At 42.9% G+C, this 13,601-nt stretch overlaps 3 protein-coding genes across 3 annotated transcripts in view; 1 reads left to right on the top strand and 2 right to left on the bottom strand.

The window, feature by feature from the left end:
• Nucleotides 1-1,100, top strand: part of LOC121531543 (nuclear pore complex protein Nup160) — a 28,017-nt gene extending 26,917 nt beyond the window's left edge. Inside the window, exons 29-30 of the mRNA XM_041836796.2 lie at nt 403-498; nt 624-1,100. Of these exons, the coding sequence (XP_041692730.2) occupies nt 403-498; nt 624-710 (183 nt within the window). The 3' untranslated portion in view covers nt 711-1,100. The remainder of the gene's footprint in view (nt 1-402; nt 499-623) is intronic.
• Nucleotides 1,101-1,571: 471 nt separating this feature from the next.
• LOC121531544 (fibroblast growth factor receptor substrate 2) lies at nt 1,572-7,564 on the bottom strand. The gene is made up of 7 exons (XM_041836798.2): nt 6,820-7,564; nt 6,183-6,275; nt 5,945-6,036; nt 5,523-5,709; nt 3,910-4,044; nt 3,481-3,644; nt 1,572-3,217 (listed from the first exon to the last, which is right to left on the bottom strand). Exons 3-7 carry the CDS (start codon nt 6,008-6,010, stop codon nt 2,063-2,065), a joined length of 1,707 nt encoding a protein of 568 aa, XP_041692732.2. The 5' UTR covers nt 6,011-6,036; nt 6,183-6,275; nt 6,820-7,564; the 3' UTR covers nt 1,572-2,062.
• Nucleotides 7,565-7,660: 96 nt separating this feature from the next.
• Nucleotides 7,661-13,601, bottom strand: part of LOC121531464 (receptor-type tyrosine-protein phosphatase beta-like) — a 6,771-nt gene continuing 830 nt past the window's right edge. The window contains 13 exon segments of the mRNA XM_045227086.1: nt 7,661-8,423; nt 8,853-8,973; nt 9,136-9,271; nt 9,682-9,845; nt 10,582-10,704; nt 10,860-10,994; nt 12,214-12,290; nt 12,431-12,521; nt 12,781-12,862; nt 12,968-12,985; nt 13,137-13,217; nt 13,340-13,445; nt 13,571-13,601. The exon segment at nt 13,571-13,601 is cut by the window's right edge and continues 76 nt beyond it. Of these exon segments, the coding sequence (XP_045083021.1) occupies nt 8,401-8,423; nt 8,853-8,973; nt 9,136-9,271; nt 9,682-9,845; nt 10,582-10,704; nt 10,860-10,994; nt 12,214-12,290; nt 12,431-12,521; nt 12,781-12,862; nt 12,968-12,985; nt 13,137-13,217; nt 13,340-13,445; nt 13,571-13,601 (1,188 nt within the window). The 3' untranslated portion in view covers nt 7,661-8,400.

Genomic DNA, 13,601 nt, shown 5'->3' with positions numbered 1-13,601 from the left:
TTCCAGTATTGGGGAACATCCCGCAACCCCCTAGACATTTAAGACAAGTTATAAATAGCTCTCTCTAAGGTATGCAATGACTGACACGACAAGAGAATCTGATGATGCACTACCCAATTTCATAATTGCACCTTGTGCATTCTACTATTACAACTTTCAAGAGCAAGCTGAAAGGCGGACTGAGTTCCTTAATTAACTTTTTTTTGGGGGGACCCCACATTACCGCATAAATCACTTGCAATGACTGCGGTGTGGTTGTTTTACCCATTTTGAGTTGAACACCTTGATTCTCATCTCTAGATTGAATTTAATCTCTTAAATGTAATTCTAAAATAAGATTAAAGTCAAATGTTTGTCCTTTTTGTGTTTCTCTGAGATGGTAATGGTATGTGTGTGTTACAGAGGCCCCTCTCTGCCACAGCATCATTGGTGTGGCTCCCATACACTTCCATCGACCAGCTCCTTCAGGCGCTCAACGAGACCCAGACTAACGCCAGTGTAAGTCCATTTAAAATACTTTTTTAAAAGCTGTTTGACAACCTATGCTGACATCAAACATGACTTTGTCCTCAGTTTAAATGTTAACACGCACCACCATGCTTCTCTCATGACTGTCCTCTCAGATATACAACAAACTGCAGGACAAGCTGAATGACTACCACAAACTGGTGGACCAGACAACAAGGCGAAGGCTCCAGGCCCAATCTTAATTAGTCTTAACTGTATTGGAGGAGAGAATGTGAGGAATCAAGGAAAGACTATCACTGCCCCTCCACATGGTGCGCTCACTGTTGCCATGACTCTCTGGAAGAAGATAAATACATCTATTTTTGTATTAAGGGTAAATTAAACACTTTGTATGAACTTCACCAGATTGTTTTGTGGCAGACATTATGTCGAGTTCAGGCCAAGAGGGCAAAGTCTCTTACCTGCTTGTTGCTTTTAAATGTACTGTATATGTTGTCTGAGTTCCAACTAACAATTCAAGGTGTTTTCACCTCTGGTGGCAATGTATATTTTTTTACATTATGTTGCCTGTGAACTTTTACAATCCTGTTTGTTGTAAAATGTAATGCAATTAAAGTTTTCCTTGGTATTGAGAGGTTGTCCTAAATGCCATTTTATTAGTACTTGAACACACTGAAAAGGTAGACTCAGCAACATGACACACAGTGGGGCAACTTCCTTAATCAACAAGAACCCTGCGTCCCAACTTCTCTGAATGTACGCAAGGAAGTATATTAAAATCTTACAAGACCACCACTATTGGCTCTTACCTAATCTAATGCCTCAAAGAGTAAAAATTGTGAAGAGCCAAGTAGCAGTTTTGAATTGTCATATTGCAGAGTCTAGCTTAAAAAGGCATCCCAATGTTCCTAGCAAGTAGAACTGTCGCCAGAATAATATTATATTTTAGGGCTGAGAGCCAAATTAGAACTGCACGGATAAATTATTTGCTAAAATATAATTGAGGGATATCAGACTTTGGATAGAGTACATGCCATACCTTCATATCTAGATAATCTAGGATTAAAAGTTAGGGGGGGGGAAGCGTTGATCAGCTAAATACATAAAAACAGAACAGACATTTATTGTGCCAGAATCTACTATACAGAAACATGTAGCGTACCATGTAATCCTCAGATACTGAAATTACAGCAGCATGTAGTGAATCATATAAAAAGGCTAAATGGAATGCTTTGTTCAGTAATACTGATTTGTACCGTAGGGGGGGTGTGGGTGAGGAGGAATGCAGTCCAGTCTTATTAACATAATAAACAACCCAATTGCACTGTAGAATGGGTGAAGGAGAAGAGGTATTATATTACCATAGGAATAAATTGGTATATGGCAAGTAAGTACCTATTTTGGTCTACCTGAATTCCCTTACAGGTAACCCCACACAACAATAAGTGTTTATCTCATTTAGGACCGCTTTCTGGAGTCTTCGCATTTCCAATGTCTGTGTTTATAACAAAGGCCCCTGTGTAGGCTGCCTTCACGTTCATATTTTTAAAAGGGGTTAAAAGTAGAAAAAGGTGCCAGGAGGATCAGGTTAGAGTCAGACAGTGCTTTTGGTGGGCAGCTCTGTGCTGTTGTGCCGCGTTTTCCTCAACGACCCGTCGTCGTGCGGCCGAGCCTTCTGCAGGTTGGACATGGCAGCAGTGCGTTCGATGTCGATGAAGGCGTAGAGCTCGGTGCGGCGCGTGGGGGTGGTGGGCGGAGGCGGTGAGGTGGGCGTGTGGGGGTTGCTGGTGTCCGAGGAGGCACCCTTGGCTGCTGCGGAGGAAGAGGTGGTAGTTTCCATCTCCACCTCGATGTAGTTGAGTGTCTTGGGAGGCTCCTGACCCAGCGGCCGGCGGAAGTCGAAGTTGAACACGATGGGTCCTTCGCTGCGGCGGCGTGCCGTGTCGGGGGCACAGCGGGCGCTGAGGGGGGCCGTCACATTCTCTGTGTTGACGTAGTTGTGGGAGGGCTCCATGGCCGACAGAGGGGGGTGGGCTGACATGGGGTGGGAGTAGGAGTGGTGGAGGAGGCTGTGTTGGTGGTGGTGGTGGTTGTAGCCGTTGAGGGAGGACATCTTTAGCCCCCCTTGGCCTCCTCCACCACAGGGTCCACCGTTGTTCTCCTCCTCGTTGCTGGGTTTGCGGGTTTCCCAGACGGGCGGCAGGGCCGGGAGGTTCTCGTAGTCCAGGAGGGCTGTGCGCCGCTGGGCTGAGTTGTTGACATTCTGCAGGGTGTCAGGGGTGAGGGGGGGCAGGAGATGGCGGCGAGGGGCTGTGGCTGGAGCCCCGACAGAGGCAGAAGAGCCGTTGGAGTGTGTGTAGGATGTCTGAGGCTGGCCCTCCGGTGGGGCTGGGGCCTCGGTGTCTGTGGGGCCGTTAGTCTCTCCCTCTCCAGGCTCCGGGGACTTCGAGTCCTCCCTTGCCTCCTCTTCATCATCTCCATCCTCAGTCTGATGCTTCCCCTTGGCCATCTTTTTCTGCACAGGGGTGGGCCCCAGCACGAAGCGTACCCCCTGGGGCTCCAGCAGTACCTGGGGTTCTTCCTGGAGCTGGGCCAGGGGGGGTAGGGGCTCTGGTCTGGATACCCGCGGAGGAGGGGGTGTAGGGGGGCACTGGGACTGGGCTGAGTCGGGGCTGTCCAGAGGGGCTGGAGCAGTCAGAGGACTGGGCTGGTCATCCAGCAGGCCTGTGGTATTCACATAAGTGTGGACCTGTGGACAGATCAGGAGACAGGGTTAATATAACATCCTTATCACACCAACTCAGCAGCTTCTACATAAACTCATTATTCCCCATCGACGTCACAAGTAGCACAGTGGAGGTCTTCTTTAGTCTAGGAGATCTCAAAATGTGCTCTACTGAACACGACCCAAACATTTGTATTGAGATGTCTTTATTTTATCAATAAAGCTATACGTGTTAAAAGTATTTCAGTGTGCAGGGCAGGCCTTATTCTATTCCCTCGTTCTCTCACCGCCTCGTCAGCCACTAGCAAGGGGTGTGTAGACTCCTCTCCCACGGAGGGCAGGCGGGTGCTGGCCACAGACGGGTGGCGTGTGGAGGGGTGCGAGGGGGCGTCGCCCACCGAAGGGATCCGGGTGACACCATTGTGCACGGTGGGAACAGAGTAGCCCAGAGCTGAATAGACATAAGGAAGAGAAGAACTGGGTTCAGTGGGGACTATGAAAGTGTTGACTGAAAGACAGATTTCAGCCTTTGTAGGAGTTATCTAACGAAGGAAGGCACAGTATTAAAGAGTTAGGTATTTGAGTGTGTGACAGCCATATGAGGCAATGGATATTCTAGGGACAGGAACAGGCATTTCTCAGGTCATTGCAAGTGTTGGTAGAAGTATTCATTATGGCCTGTGCAAATTCTAGTTCTAGGATGAATATAGGCTTACCGGCAGGAGTGTGTGTGGCCTGGTGGTTGGTCTCCAGCACGGCCTCCTCCACCACACTGATGCTGTGGCTGTGCATCACCTCCTGCAGCATGTTGAAGATCTCCTCCGCCCGAGCACACTTAAAGGCAAAGATCCCTAAAGACACAGTCAAGAAAGTCAAAGCATTGTTGCGCTGCAGAGCTTATCAGAATGTTCATAATCTCAGGAATCACATATGGGCAGCACGACTGCAATATAGACAGATTGAGAAACAACCATTATCAGCACTGCTCACATCTTCACGTTTACAAAGGGTTTGTACATTTATTGGGTCTTTCAACTTTTCCTTGCCAACTATGCCCTTGTCTACCTTGTAATCAATGATCTAAAGGGACTGCCTAGGTGAACGCAACAGAGTGATAGAGATAAAAGGAAAAGGAAGCATAGTAACATGTCAAGAAGGAACACATAGGAACAACCATAGGTATGGCATCACATCAGGGACAAACTACACAGGAGACTAGTCACACTGCAAGGAAACACTGCACAATGCACAAAGAGAACAAACAGAACACACAACTATGGTAAACTTGTGCGACCAAACTGAAAACCCCAACTCCCCCAAGCACAACACCACACAGAGTCAGACACAGGCCTCAATAATGTCACCACAGAAATAGAATCACTAGAGTGGGCTTCCATTCCCGTATTTAAGTCATTATGGTTCTATTTCTATGACTAACATTACTGGTAATCACATTATTATATAATCATTATCACGGCATGGGAACACAGCGAGCCTGACTTACCAGAACCCATAGTACCCCTCCCCCCAGACCTCATCCTTTTGAAAGCATGGATGGAGTCGAAAAATAACCACACAGACAATTGTGTCATTGGCATTGCAGCATAATCAATATTTCACTGGTTCAAGTCGATATAACAATAAAGCTGATGTTGGGGCCTAGTTGCAGATGTGATTCAATGTATTCTGATGTGTGTTTATCATGGTTCATGTTTGATTCACAACATTGTGTATTAGGCCTACATGTGATTTTATTGTGTGCCTGTATACCTTTTCAACAAATATCTTGATTAACACCCCCCAAAAAAAAACACCACCCTTGCCTCTTGCACTAACACACACTTCTCTTTTCTTACTAGCACCGACTTTGCTGATATCTGCTTTATTGAGGAAATGTTTTGCTTACTATGACTGATATGTTGTTGTCTCGCCTAGCTCCCTTATGATTAACGCACTAACTATAAGTCGCTATGGATAAGAGCGTCTGCCAAATGACTAAAAGGTTCAAATGTATACTAATGCCCAGGCAGCTGAGGCACCACATAAGTTTGTTAGGTAGCCTAGCGGTTAAGAGAGTTGGGCCAGTAACCGAAAGGACGCTGGTTCGAATCCCAGAGCCGACTATGTGAAAAAGCTGTCGATGTGCCCCTGAACAAGGCACTTAACCCTAATTGTTCCTTTAAGTCGCTCTGGATAAGCACGTCTGCTAAATGACGTCAATGTAAATGGTGCGACATACGCTGAGAATGGTCCTTGAAAATGACAAAATCAATTAATGAAATAAGTGAAATCAATAATTGTGTGGAACGGAAATCTCTATTAAATGTACCTTGTCCCGTCTGGCAGCGGCGGCCACTCTCGAAGGAGAAGAGGTTGGAGTCGTAGCCATAGCGACGCAAGCACAGGTAGGGCCACCTGACATCGTCACGGCGATGGGTGTGGAGGACCAGCTCGACCTCTGTCAGCTCCATCATGCCCGAGCCCAGCTCATTCCCATCGTCATCCACGTTTATCACCTGGCAACAGAACAATACCGTTACACAACAGTCACTGTGTCAGTCAACACAAACATGTCTACTCTGCAATGCATTGAAGCTGGTATTCATTATGAAACCAATATTTCCCTTTCATTCAGGTGGGAGGTCTACATATTTTGACGTCGCAAAATCTGTCATAACTAGGGCATGGAATGTGGGCTCGGCAATGGACCACCATTGAAGTATGATTGTTGTAACGGATCAAGAGACTCACCTTAAATTTGGTTTGATGATTATCTGGGATTGACTCCTTCTCTGGACAGCTTAAACAGCTACCCATGGCTTTTTCAGAGCACCATCTGTTGTCTGGAACATAAGGACATTTAAATTATATGAGCCAATAGTAATACAGTGAGTGAATGGACATCATAGGAAGAGTTGTAGCTACATTTGATTGATGTGAAAGTGACCATTCAAACTTTTTTAAAGAAGTGTTGTTGTTGTTTTTTTACCTAGATCCAGCCACCAGTATCCCTGGTTCCATCCTCCGAGGCTGAGGAGCACTCATGTTTTCTTTATCTGCTATGCCAACATAAGATGTGGGCCTGAACACAGATCATTTACAGTCAGCCAAGTTAGGTAGCTGGACGATCTAGTTTGTTATAAAACTGGAGTTAGTTAGCTAGCATTTGTGTCATGCAAGTTAAAAGGTTAACGTTAGCTACAATGGATGTAAATAAGCCAACATTAGCTAGTAAGGAAAGTTAACTTCGTTACAAGTTAGTTAACGTTAGCTAATTACGTTGGCTAACTCTAGAAATAGCTTTGGCCAAAGCATTATATACCGAATACAAGATTTTGGCTTAACTGGCTTTATTGATATTAAAATATATAGCTAACGTTATAGCTAGCTAGTTCATCAAATGGATAGTTAATGTTAACTAACGTTAGTAACTTAATCTCTTGGTCAGACATGGTTGACTAACTAACTAGCATTACCGTTAGCACATTCATTACCCAATGGGATAACATTAGCTAACTACAGTAGCTAGCTCTCGTGAAATGCTAGCAGCCACGCTAGTTAGCTAGCTAATTAGTAAAAATATAGAATACACGTTGTCTTAGCTAACACATTTTTGGGATACTTACGAGTATGGCAAACGGATGTGGGCAGTTCTTCCAAACCTTTCAGACACAAACGATAGCAACCTAGCTAGCTAGCTCTGCTATCGCATATGAAGCTAGCGTTAGCTAGCTCAATTCCACCATCTTTCCTCTGCGTTGTTAGCTAACGTTACTAGAGCGCCAAAAAAAACAATCACAACTTCTTCCAAAGGTGGCTACCATTCATGTTTTCGAACCCAAGATAATAAAAATTGATATAAATCCATGTATAATCCTTTATGTCTCTCTCTATATATATATCCCCCCCCCCCCTAAAATTAGCTAGTTTATCTTAGTCGCACCGTCTTTTATGCAGCTAGCTGGCTAGGTAAATCACAGTAACTTCTTGGCTAAACTTCCGAGAGTTTGAGGCAAACATTTTCAATTTGGTGAATATGCGGCCTACTGCGCAGGCGCGAGGATGAGGGGGGACTCTTGGGGCATCATCTCCCAAATCATGACTCCATAAGAAATGTATTATATGAATAAATAATTGTCAATTATATATTTTTTGTTATGTAAGTATTTTATTGAAACACTCAAATAATATATTAATGCCCTCGTCTTGATATGTTTATATGCCTACTTAGGCTGCAAAATGGGAAACTGCATACAGTAACTACTATAATTTGTGTAACGATTCACAGAATCGAATGCAACGCCAGGGTTGTGGGTTCGATTCCCACAGGGGGCTGGTATGAAAAATGTATGCAATCACTAACTGTAAGTCGCTCTGGATAAGAGCGTCTGCTAAATGACTAAATGGATAAGAGCGTCTGCTAAATGACTGAAATGTAAAATGTAAATGTGTGTGATTTGTAGTTCCATGACATGATGTTAAAATACATCAAATGATATGTTAAAATACATCAAATATACATCAAAATCATTATTATCTTACATAGGCTACATACAAATATGGATTACACAACATACACTGTGTGCTTTCATAACTCATATGATCATCCTTTTGCATGACTAAATGCTTTTCCAAATGTTATATTCAAGCGATATATCGCATGGGCTGTACAATATCTACAAATAAATGTATAATGAATTTATCTACATACATATTTAATATATTTTTGAATGAATTCAGTGCTTAAGAAAATAAGTGTAATTTCAAACAGAAAGCATTTTGTCTAACATTTGAGAAAAAAGTGACTTGTGAAAGATAAAATAGCCTATACATTTACTGTATATACTGTTAGATCATTTCTTATGCAGTATCAGATTTTTTACAGTTCTTTTTTTACAGGTTTTTGGTCTGTGCCATGTAATAATGTGCAAATGACAGCTTAACAAACAAAATGAAAACACTGTATGAAAGCCAATAACGCAAATTCAAAGCATATATACAAACACACAGATATAAGGCAAGTATATACAATTCTGTTAATATATATTCTGTTATAATTTAATAGCTATAAAGTGTTCTATATTTCATAATATCTGGTAAGAACAATCAACAGAAATAGTAGAACATTTTAATTGCCATGTATCCCTGCAGTGCTATTCTTGTGAAAGTACAAACAGTTTTCTCTCCTTCAGTAGTCCTTACAATCTTTAACGTCTGGCATACACCATATCTGTAGGCCAAAAACAAACAAAAAATATAATTTGTGATGTCATCCAGCTATCCAACCTCCTAGATTTGTGTAGCTGCGTTTTGTGTTTGAAAGGGTTACTTGACTAGCCTGATCGTATAACTGTAAGTGTTATAGCCATCTCTACTATCGTTGCCATGTCATACACGTTTGCTATGCCAGGATCGTGGGTTCGATTCCCGGGACCACCCATATGTAAAATGCATGCACGCATGACTGTAAGACACTTTGGATAAAAGTGTCTGCTAATTGGCATATATAATATTATATTACTTTAACCCAGACAGGAGTTGGCTAAGCACAAACAGACTGGACCATGCACCAGGCTAATATTTGAAAGGATAGATCATCTGTGATCTCTTTCAGTTATGAACTACAATACAAAGAGTTCTAAGGAATGTGAGGGCTTACCACTTTGGGGGTCAGGGTTGACATTCTCATAGATGGGGTAGAGGGGGTTCTCCTGCTCACTGCGAAGCTTCCTGGCTCGGAGGACGTCTCTCATACACTGGTGGAGATATGCATACTGGCACTGTAAAGAAAATAAACATACCCAGATATATAAATGTCTCTACAGGATGTGTTATTACATAACACAGGTTCTGGAGTTCACACACAACTGCACATACACACAGAGTAACACAGAGTAAAACTCAAACTGTATCTCACACACATACACACACACCCGTCTCACCTCAGTTTGCACCATGTGTGAGCGGTGGAGGCGCAGGTCGAAGACAGCGCCGTAGATGTCTACTGTGTCCTTGGTGTCCAGCTGCTGCAGGACTCTGTCCAGGGTTATGAAGGTCCCTGTACGGCCCACACCAGCACTGTGACAGAGAGGAGAGGGAGAAGGAGCGGGAGAGGGAGAGGGAGACGGCGAGGGAGAGAGAGAGAACGAAAGAGAGACAGAGAGAGAGAGAGAGAGAGAGAGAGAGAGAGAGAGAGAGAGAGTGTGAAAGAACGATAGAGAGAGAGAGACAGACAGACAGAGAGAAAGAGGGTCGGAGGGCAAATACAGTTTAGTCACGTTACCTAAATGGAGAGGGGAAATATAATTTGGCTACATAATTTCAGTCAATTTCTTTTGAATTGAAATGGAATTGAACCCAACTCTGGTCATTACTGCATGCTGTAACTATACTGTCTCTTCAGGGAAGACAAGACACTATATCTCAGTGTGTCCTAGGGAGTTGTTTTTTTTGAATGCGGAGACTAGGGAGTTGGGACAGTGACCCACCTGCAGTGAGCCACAGTGGCCCCAGACCCAGGGGTCCTGTTGATGTAGTCCCTGACGGTCCTGACGAACTGGATGAGTGACTGAGTGGTCTCTGGGACGCCATGGTCGGGCCACACTGTGTAGTGGAACTGACGCACCACCCTGGAGTAGTTCAACTGGTCCTCCTGCATGGGAGTTAAGACACAGTCAGAAAGAGAGACTTGCTAGAGGCTGACTACACAGCTCGCTACTTACTTACTGTATGTGCTGTCACATAATGACACATCAAGAAAGTATTAGCTGAACCCAATTATGGTCATATTTCAACAGTGCTGGGGAAGCTACTCTGAAAATATAGTTTAACAAGCTACCAATTACTTCACACTGGAAGAAGTTAAGCTACACTAAAGCTACCCTTAAGAAAAAGTTTACTTAGCTAACTAAAGTTACTTAGAAAAAGTAGTTCACTACAACCAAACTACTTTGTGAAAATTTATCTTATATAAATCTGAAATGTCATAGACTACAAATTGCAAGAACAGATCACTTTAAGATCATATGTTAACAGAATTTGTAATTTTGCCTATTAAACACAAAACAACATATTTAAAGTGAGAATTAGGAAGGTCTGATACTGAAAAATTATGAAATTATTGCCTAATTCACCCATATTTTCTTGTCTTTTTGCAAAAGTAGTTAGCCACACCGCTACATGGCAAAATAAGTAATTAACTACTGAAAACACTACCTAGATTTGAATTTCGTTCAACTACCAACAAACTACTGCAAAATGTAGATCAATTACTAATTGAACTACATGAAGTATATTGTATATAAGGCCAACACACAATATATAACTTTACACAAAACAACCTAGTATTTTTAAAATCAGTTTCCAGAATCATTGTCCTGCACACTCACACTGCAAATCTTGAATTCCCGGATAGTCCACTCTGGCAGCACAGATTCAGACAGCATCTGGACTATGAGGTCTCCATAATACAGAGGTTCCTGGTCGAAGGGCCAGTAGTGATCACACTTCACCTGGAGGGACCACACAAAGACACATAGATAGTAACATTGTACTTGCACTAGTAACAACATTGTAATAACATGTTGTTCAATAGAACATGATAGCAGCTACTCCAAATGGACAACACTGGTCCGAACGAAGCAAAAAGGCAGCTCCTTCTACCCACCCTGCCTTTCTCCACACACTGGGTCACCATGACAATGTTATGGACATTCTGCTCCCACACCATCTTCCAGAAGTCATCTTTGGTTCCTGGAAGTGGGCCCTGAGTGGCGATGTACTCCCTACGGAAGTTGTTCCCCTGAAACAAGAAGAGATTTCATTTCGTTTTTAATCTCAAATCAAATCAAATCTTATTTGCCACATGCGCCGAATACAACAGGTGTAGACATTACAGTGAAATGTTTACTTACAAGCCCTTAACCAACAATGCAGTTTAAAGATTATTTAAAAAAAAGCAAATAATTAAAGAGCAGCAGTAAAATAAAATAACAGTAGGGAGATTATATACAGGGGGTACCGGTGCAGAGTCAATGTGCGGGGGCATCGGTTAGTCAACCTTATTACACTAGGTAAGTTTAATGGAGAAGCTGAAAAAGCTGCAAAGGATTGTCCGGCTTGTTACAGCCTTATGCTCCACAGGGAGTGTAGTAAGTAATTAATCCCATGAATACTAATTGAGGAATAGGGCTGAGAATCAATCAATCAGAGTAACTGAGTTTATGGCAGGGTTTGCCAAACGTGGGGTCGCCTGATTTGAAAATGGGGTCGCGAGAGAACATTTTCGCTTGGTTCATAGAACCGAGGTTACATTAGTAACCTCTGGTAGCCGCTAGAGGTGGTTGTAATAACAGAGTGGTTTCTGTTTTCTTCCGACAAATGTGGCTCTATCTTTTGAATAGTTTAAGTAAGATACAAAATATTATGATCCCATCACTGAAAGATATGACTCTAAGGAACACGTATGTACGTACATACTGTTTCCCTCTACTATGCCCACAAGCTGTTAGAACCAGGCAGACAATACTAGGTACTAAATCAGACTGGGGGAAAATAACATCTTTAATGAGTACGTTATTTTCTACAGAGAAGATCATACAACATTATTGCCTGATGACTTCCCAATACCTTTCTGATGCATTTCAGTCACTTCAAACCATACTGTCTTCAGATTGAAATACTGTAAAAAATACTGTCAGACTGATTTGTAATAGACTGTCATACCCAAATTCAAAAGGTAAACATTCATTACATAACTTTTTTTACATGGTGGGGTAACTCAATAATTTAGATATAAAAATGGTGTCGCGGGCCAAAAAAGTTTGGGAACCACTGATTTATGCAGTACAGTCTTTGTTAACATTATACCCCTCTCCCCCCCGCACCCCTCCCAACCACCTCCAGCCCCCCAGCCATACCCCACCCCTCCCAACCACCTCCAGCCCCCCACCCACACAACAGAGGGGATTTGACCAGAGTGAAGGTTGGTTCGGATTTGTCCGTTTGTTTGGATAACTTACAGGAATGTAGCTAGCGTTGATTTAGTCAGAGCACAGATCATCATCCACATAGGACAGCTTCACACGGGTCGAGTCGTCTACACAACACAGGCCGTGCACAAAGACATTGAGTTGGCAATTTAGTTGTCATATTGACAAGAAATAAATCTCTCAATCCCCTTGTCTTTTGTCTATGTATTCAAACCCATGGTGAAATCCCATGATGCATCTAACTCACAGGGAAGGATGTTGTTGTATCGGTTCTTCCCTCTGTTCTCTGGCAGTAGGGCTGTGTCCAGGGGCTGATTCCTTCCTACGTCTTTCAGGTCCTTACACAGGAAGTGACACGTTAGGGTTACCAAAGATACCCACTGCACATAAATACTGAATGCATTTCATAAAATGTCACAATCAATCTACCATTTAAAAAACGTTAAATGAAAGGAGAGGTATCAGAGCAGGAAAAATAATCTATACGTCTATATTGTTTTCTTTATTAAAGTAAAGTAAATAGGAATATTCCGACTTTATGTAAATGTACTCGTGATCGAGATTGCCCAACGGACAGTGAATGTGATCCAGTCTTACCTCGTACTCCTCAGACAGTAGATAATTGGAGTCAGCCTGGAGTTTGGTGTAATGGGACTCAAAGTGCATGATCTTGATGGGGCTGCAACAGGATCAACAGATAAAAAGGTTGGAGTAAAACAGAGAGGAGCGAAAGACAAACCAAAACGAACTTACAGTAACTAATAACAAAAGCATTTAAACATACCTTGAAATACGACGGTTACTGGAAAAAAGGGAGATACATGTATTATTGGCTAAAACTCATTAATGGTCATTTCTTTGTGAGTTTTTATCCTGCCAGGAAACACATTATATTTGATATATGTAACAGATAAGATCCATTAGAACTGATCGCAGACTGCTTCTCCTCTTACCCCCTGACGCCCATGTGCACTCCTGAGCTGGGCCTCTCTCTCCTCATACTCATTCGGACCACCCGCCGCTCCTGCACACTACTGTAATCACAAGTGTAGTATGTAGAATGTATGTAGAGTGTAAGATCAAGCTAGTATGCAGTGTATAGGTAGGTCAAAGTGTGTGGGTAGGTTATGTGAAGCAGGGAGGGCCAGGAACTCACACTTTGCGAGCATTCTGTCTGCAGATGAGTAGTGCAGTGACTCCCACCACCATGGCAATGAGGAACATGCCGGCACTGATGCCCTCGATCACACCGCTCAGGGGCTCTATAAGAGGAATAAACAACCAATCAACAGTGTTTCTCATAGAGGACCAATCACTCATCAGCATTTCTCACTAACTACCAATCACACATCAGCATCATACACCATAAACCAATCAAGTATCCCACCTGCTTCTGTGACCAGGGGAAGGGACAGGTA

This window comes from Coregonus clupeaformis, chromosome 19, assembly GCF_020615455.1.
Source record: "Coregonus clupeaformis isolate EN_2021a chromosome 19, ASM2061545v1, whole genome shotgun sequence".
Taxonomy (NCBI): domain Eukaryota; kingdom Metazoa; phylum Chordata; class Actinopteri; order Salmoniformes; family Salmonidae; genus Coregonus; species Coregonus clupeaformis.
The sequence above is the reverse complement of the archived record's forward strand: the minus strand, read 5'-3'. Positions and strand labels throughout refer to the sequence as shown.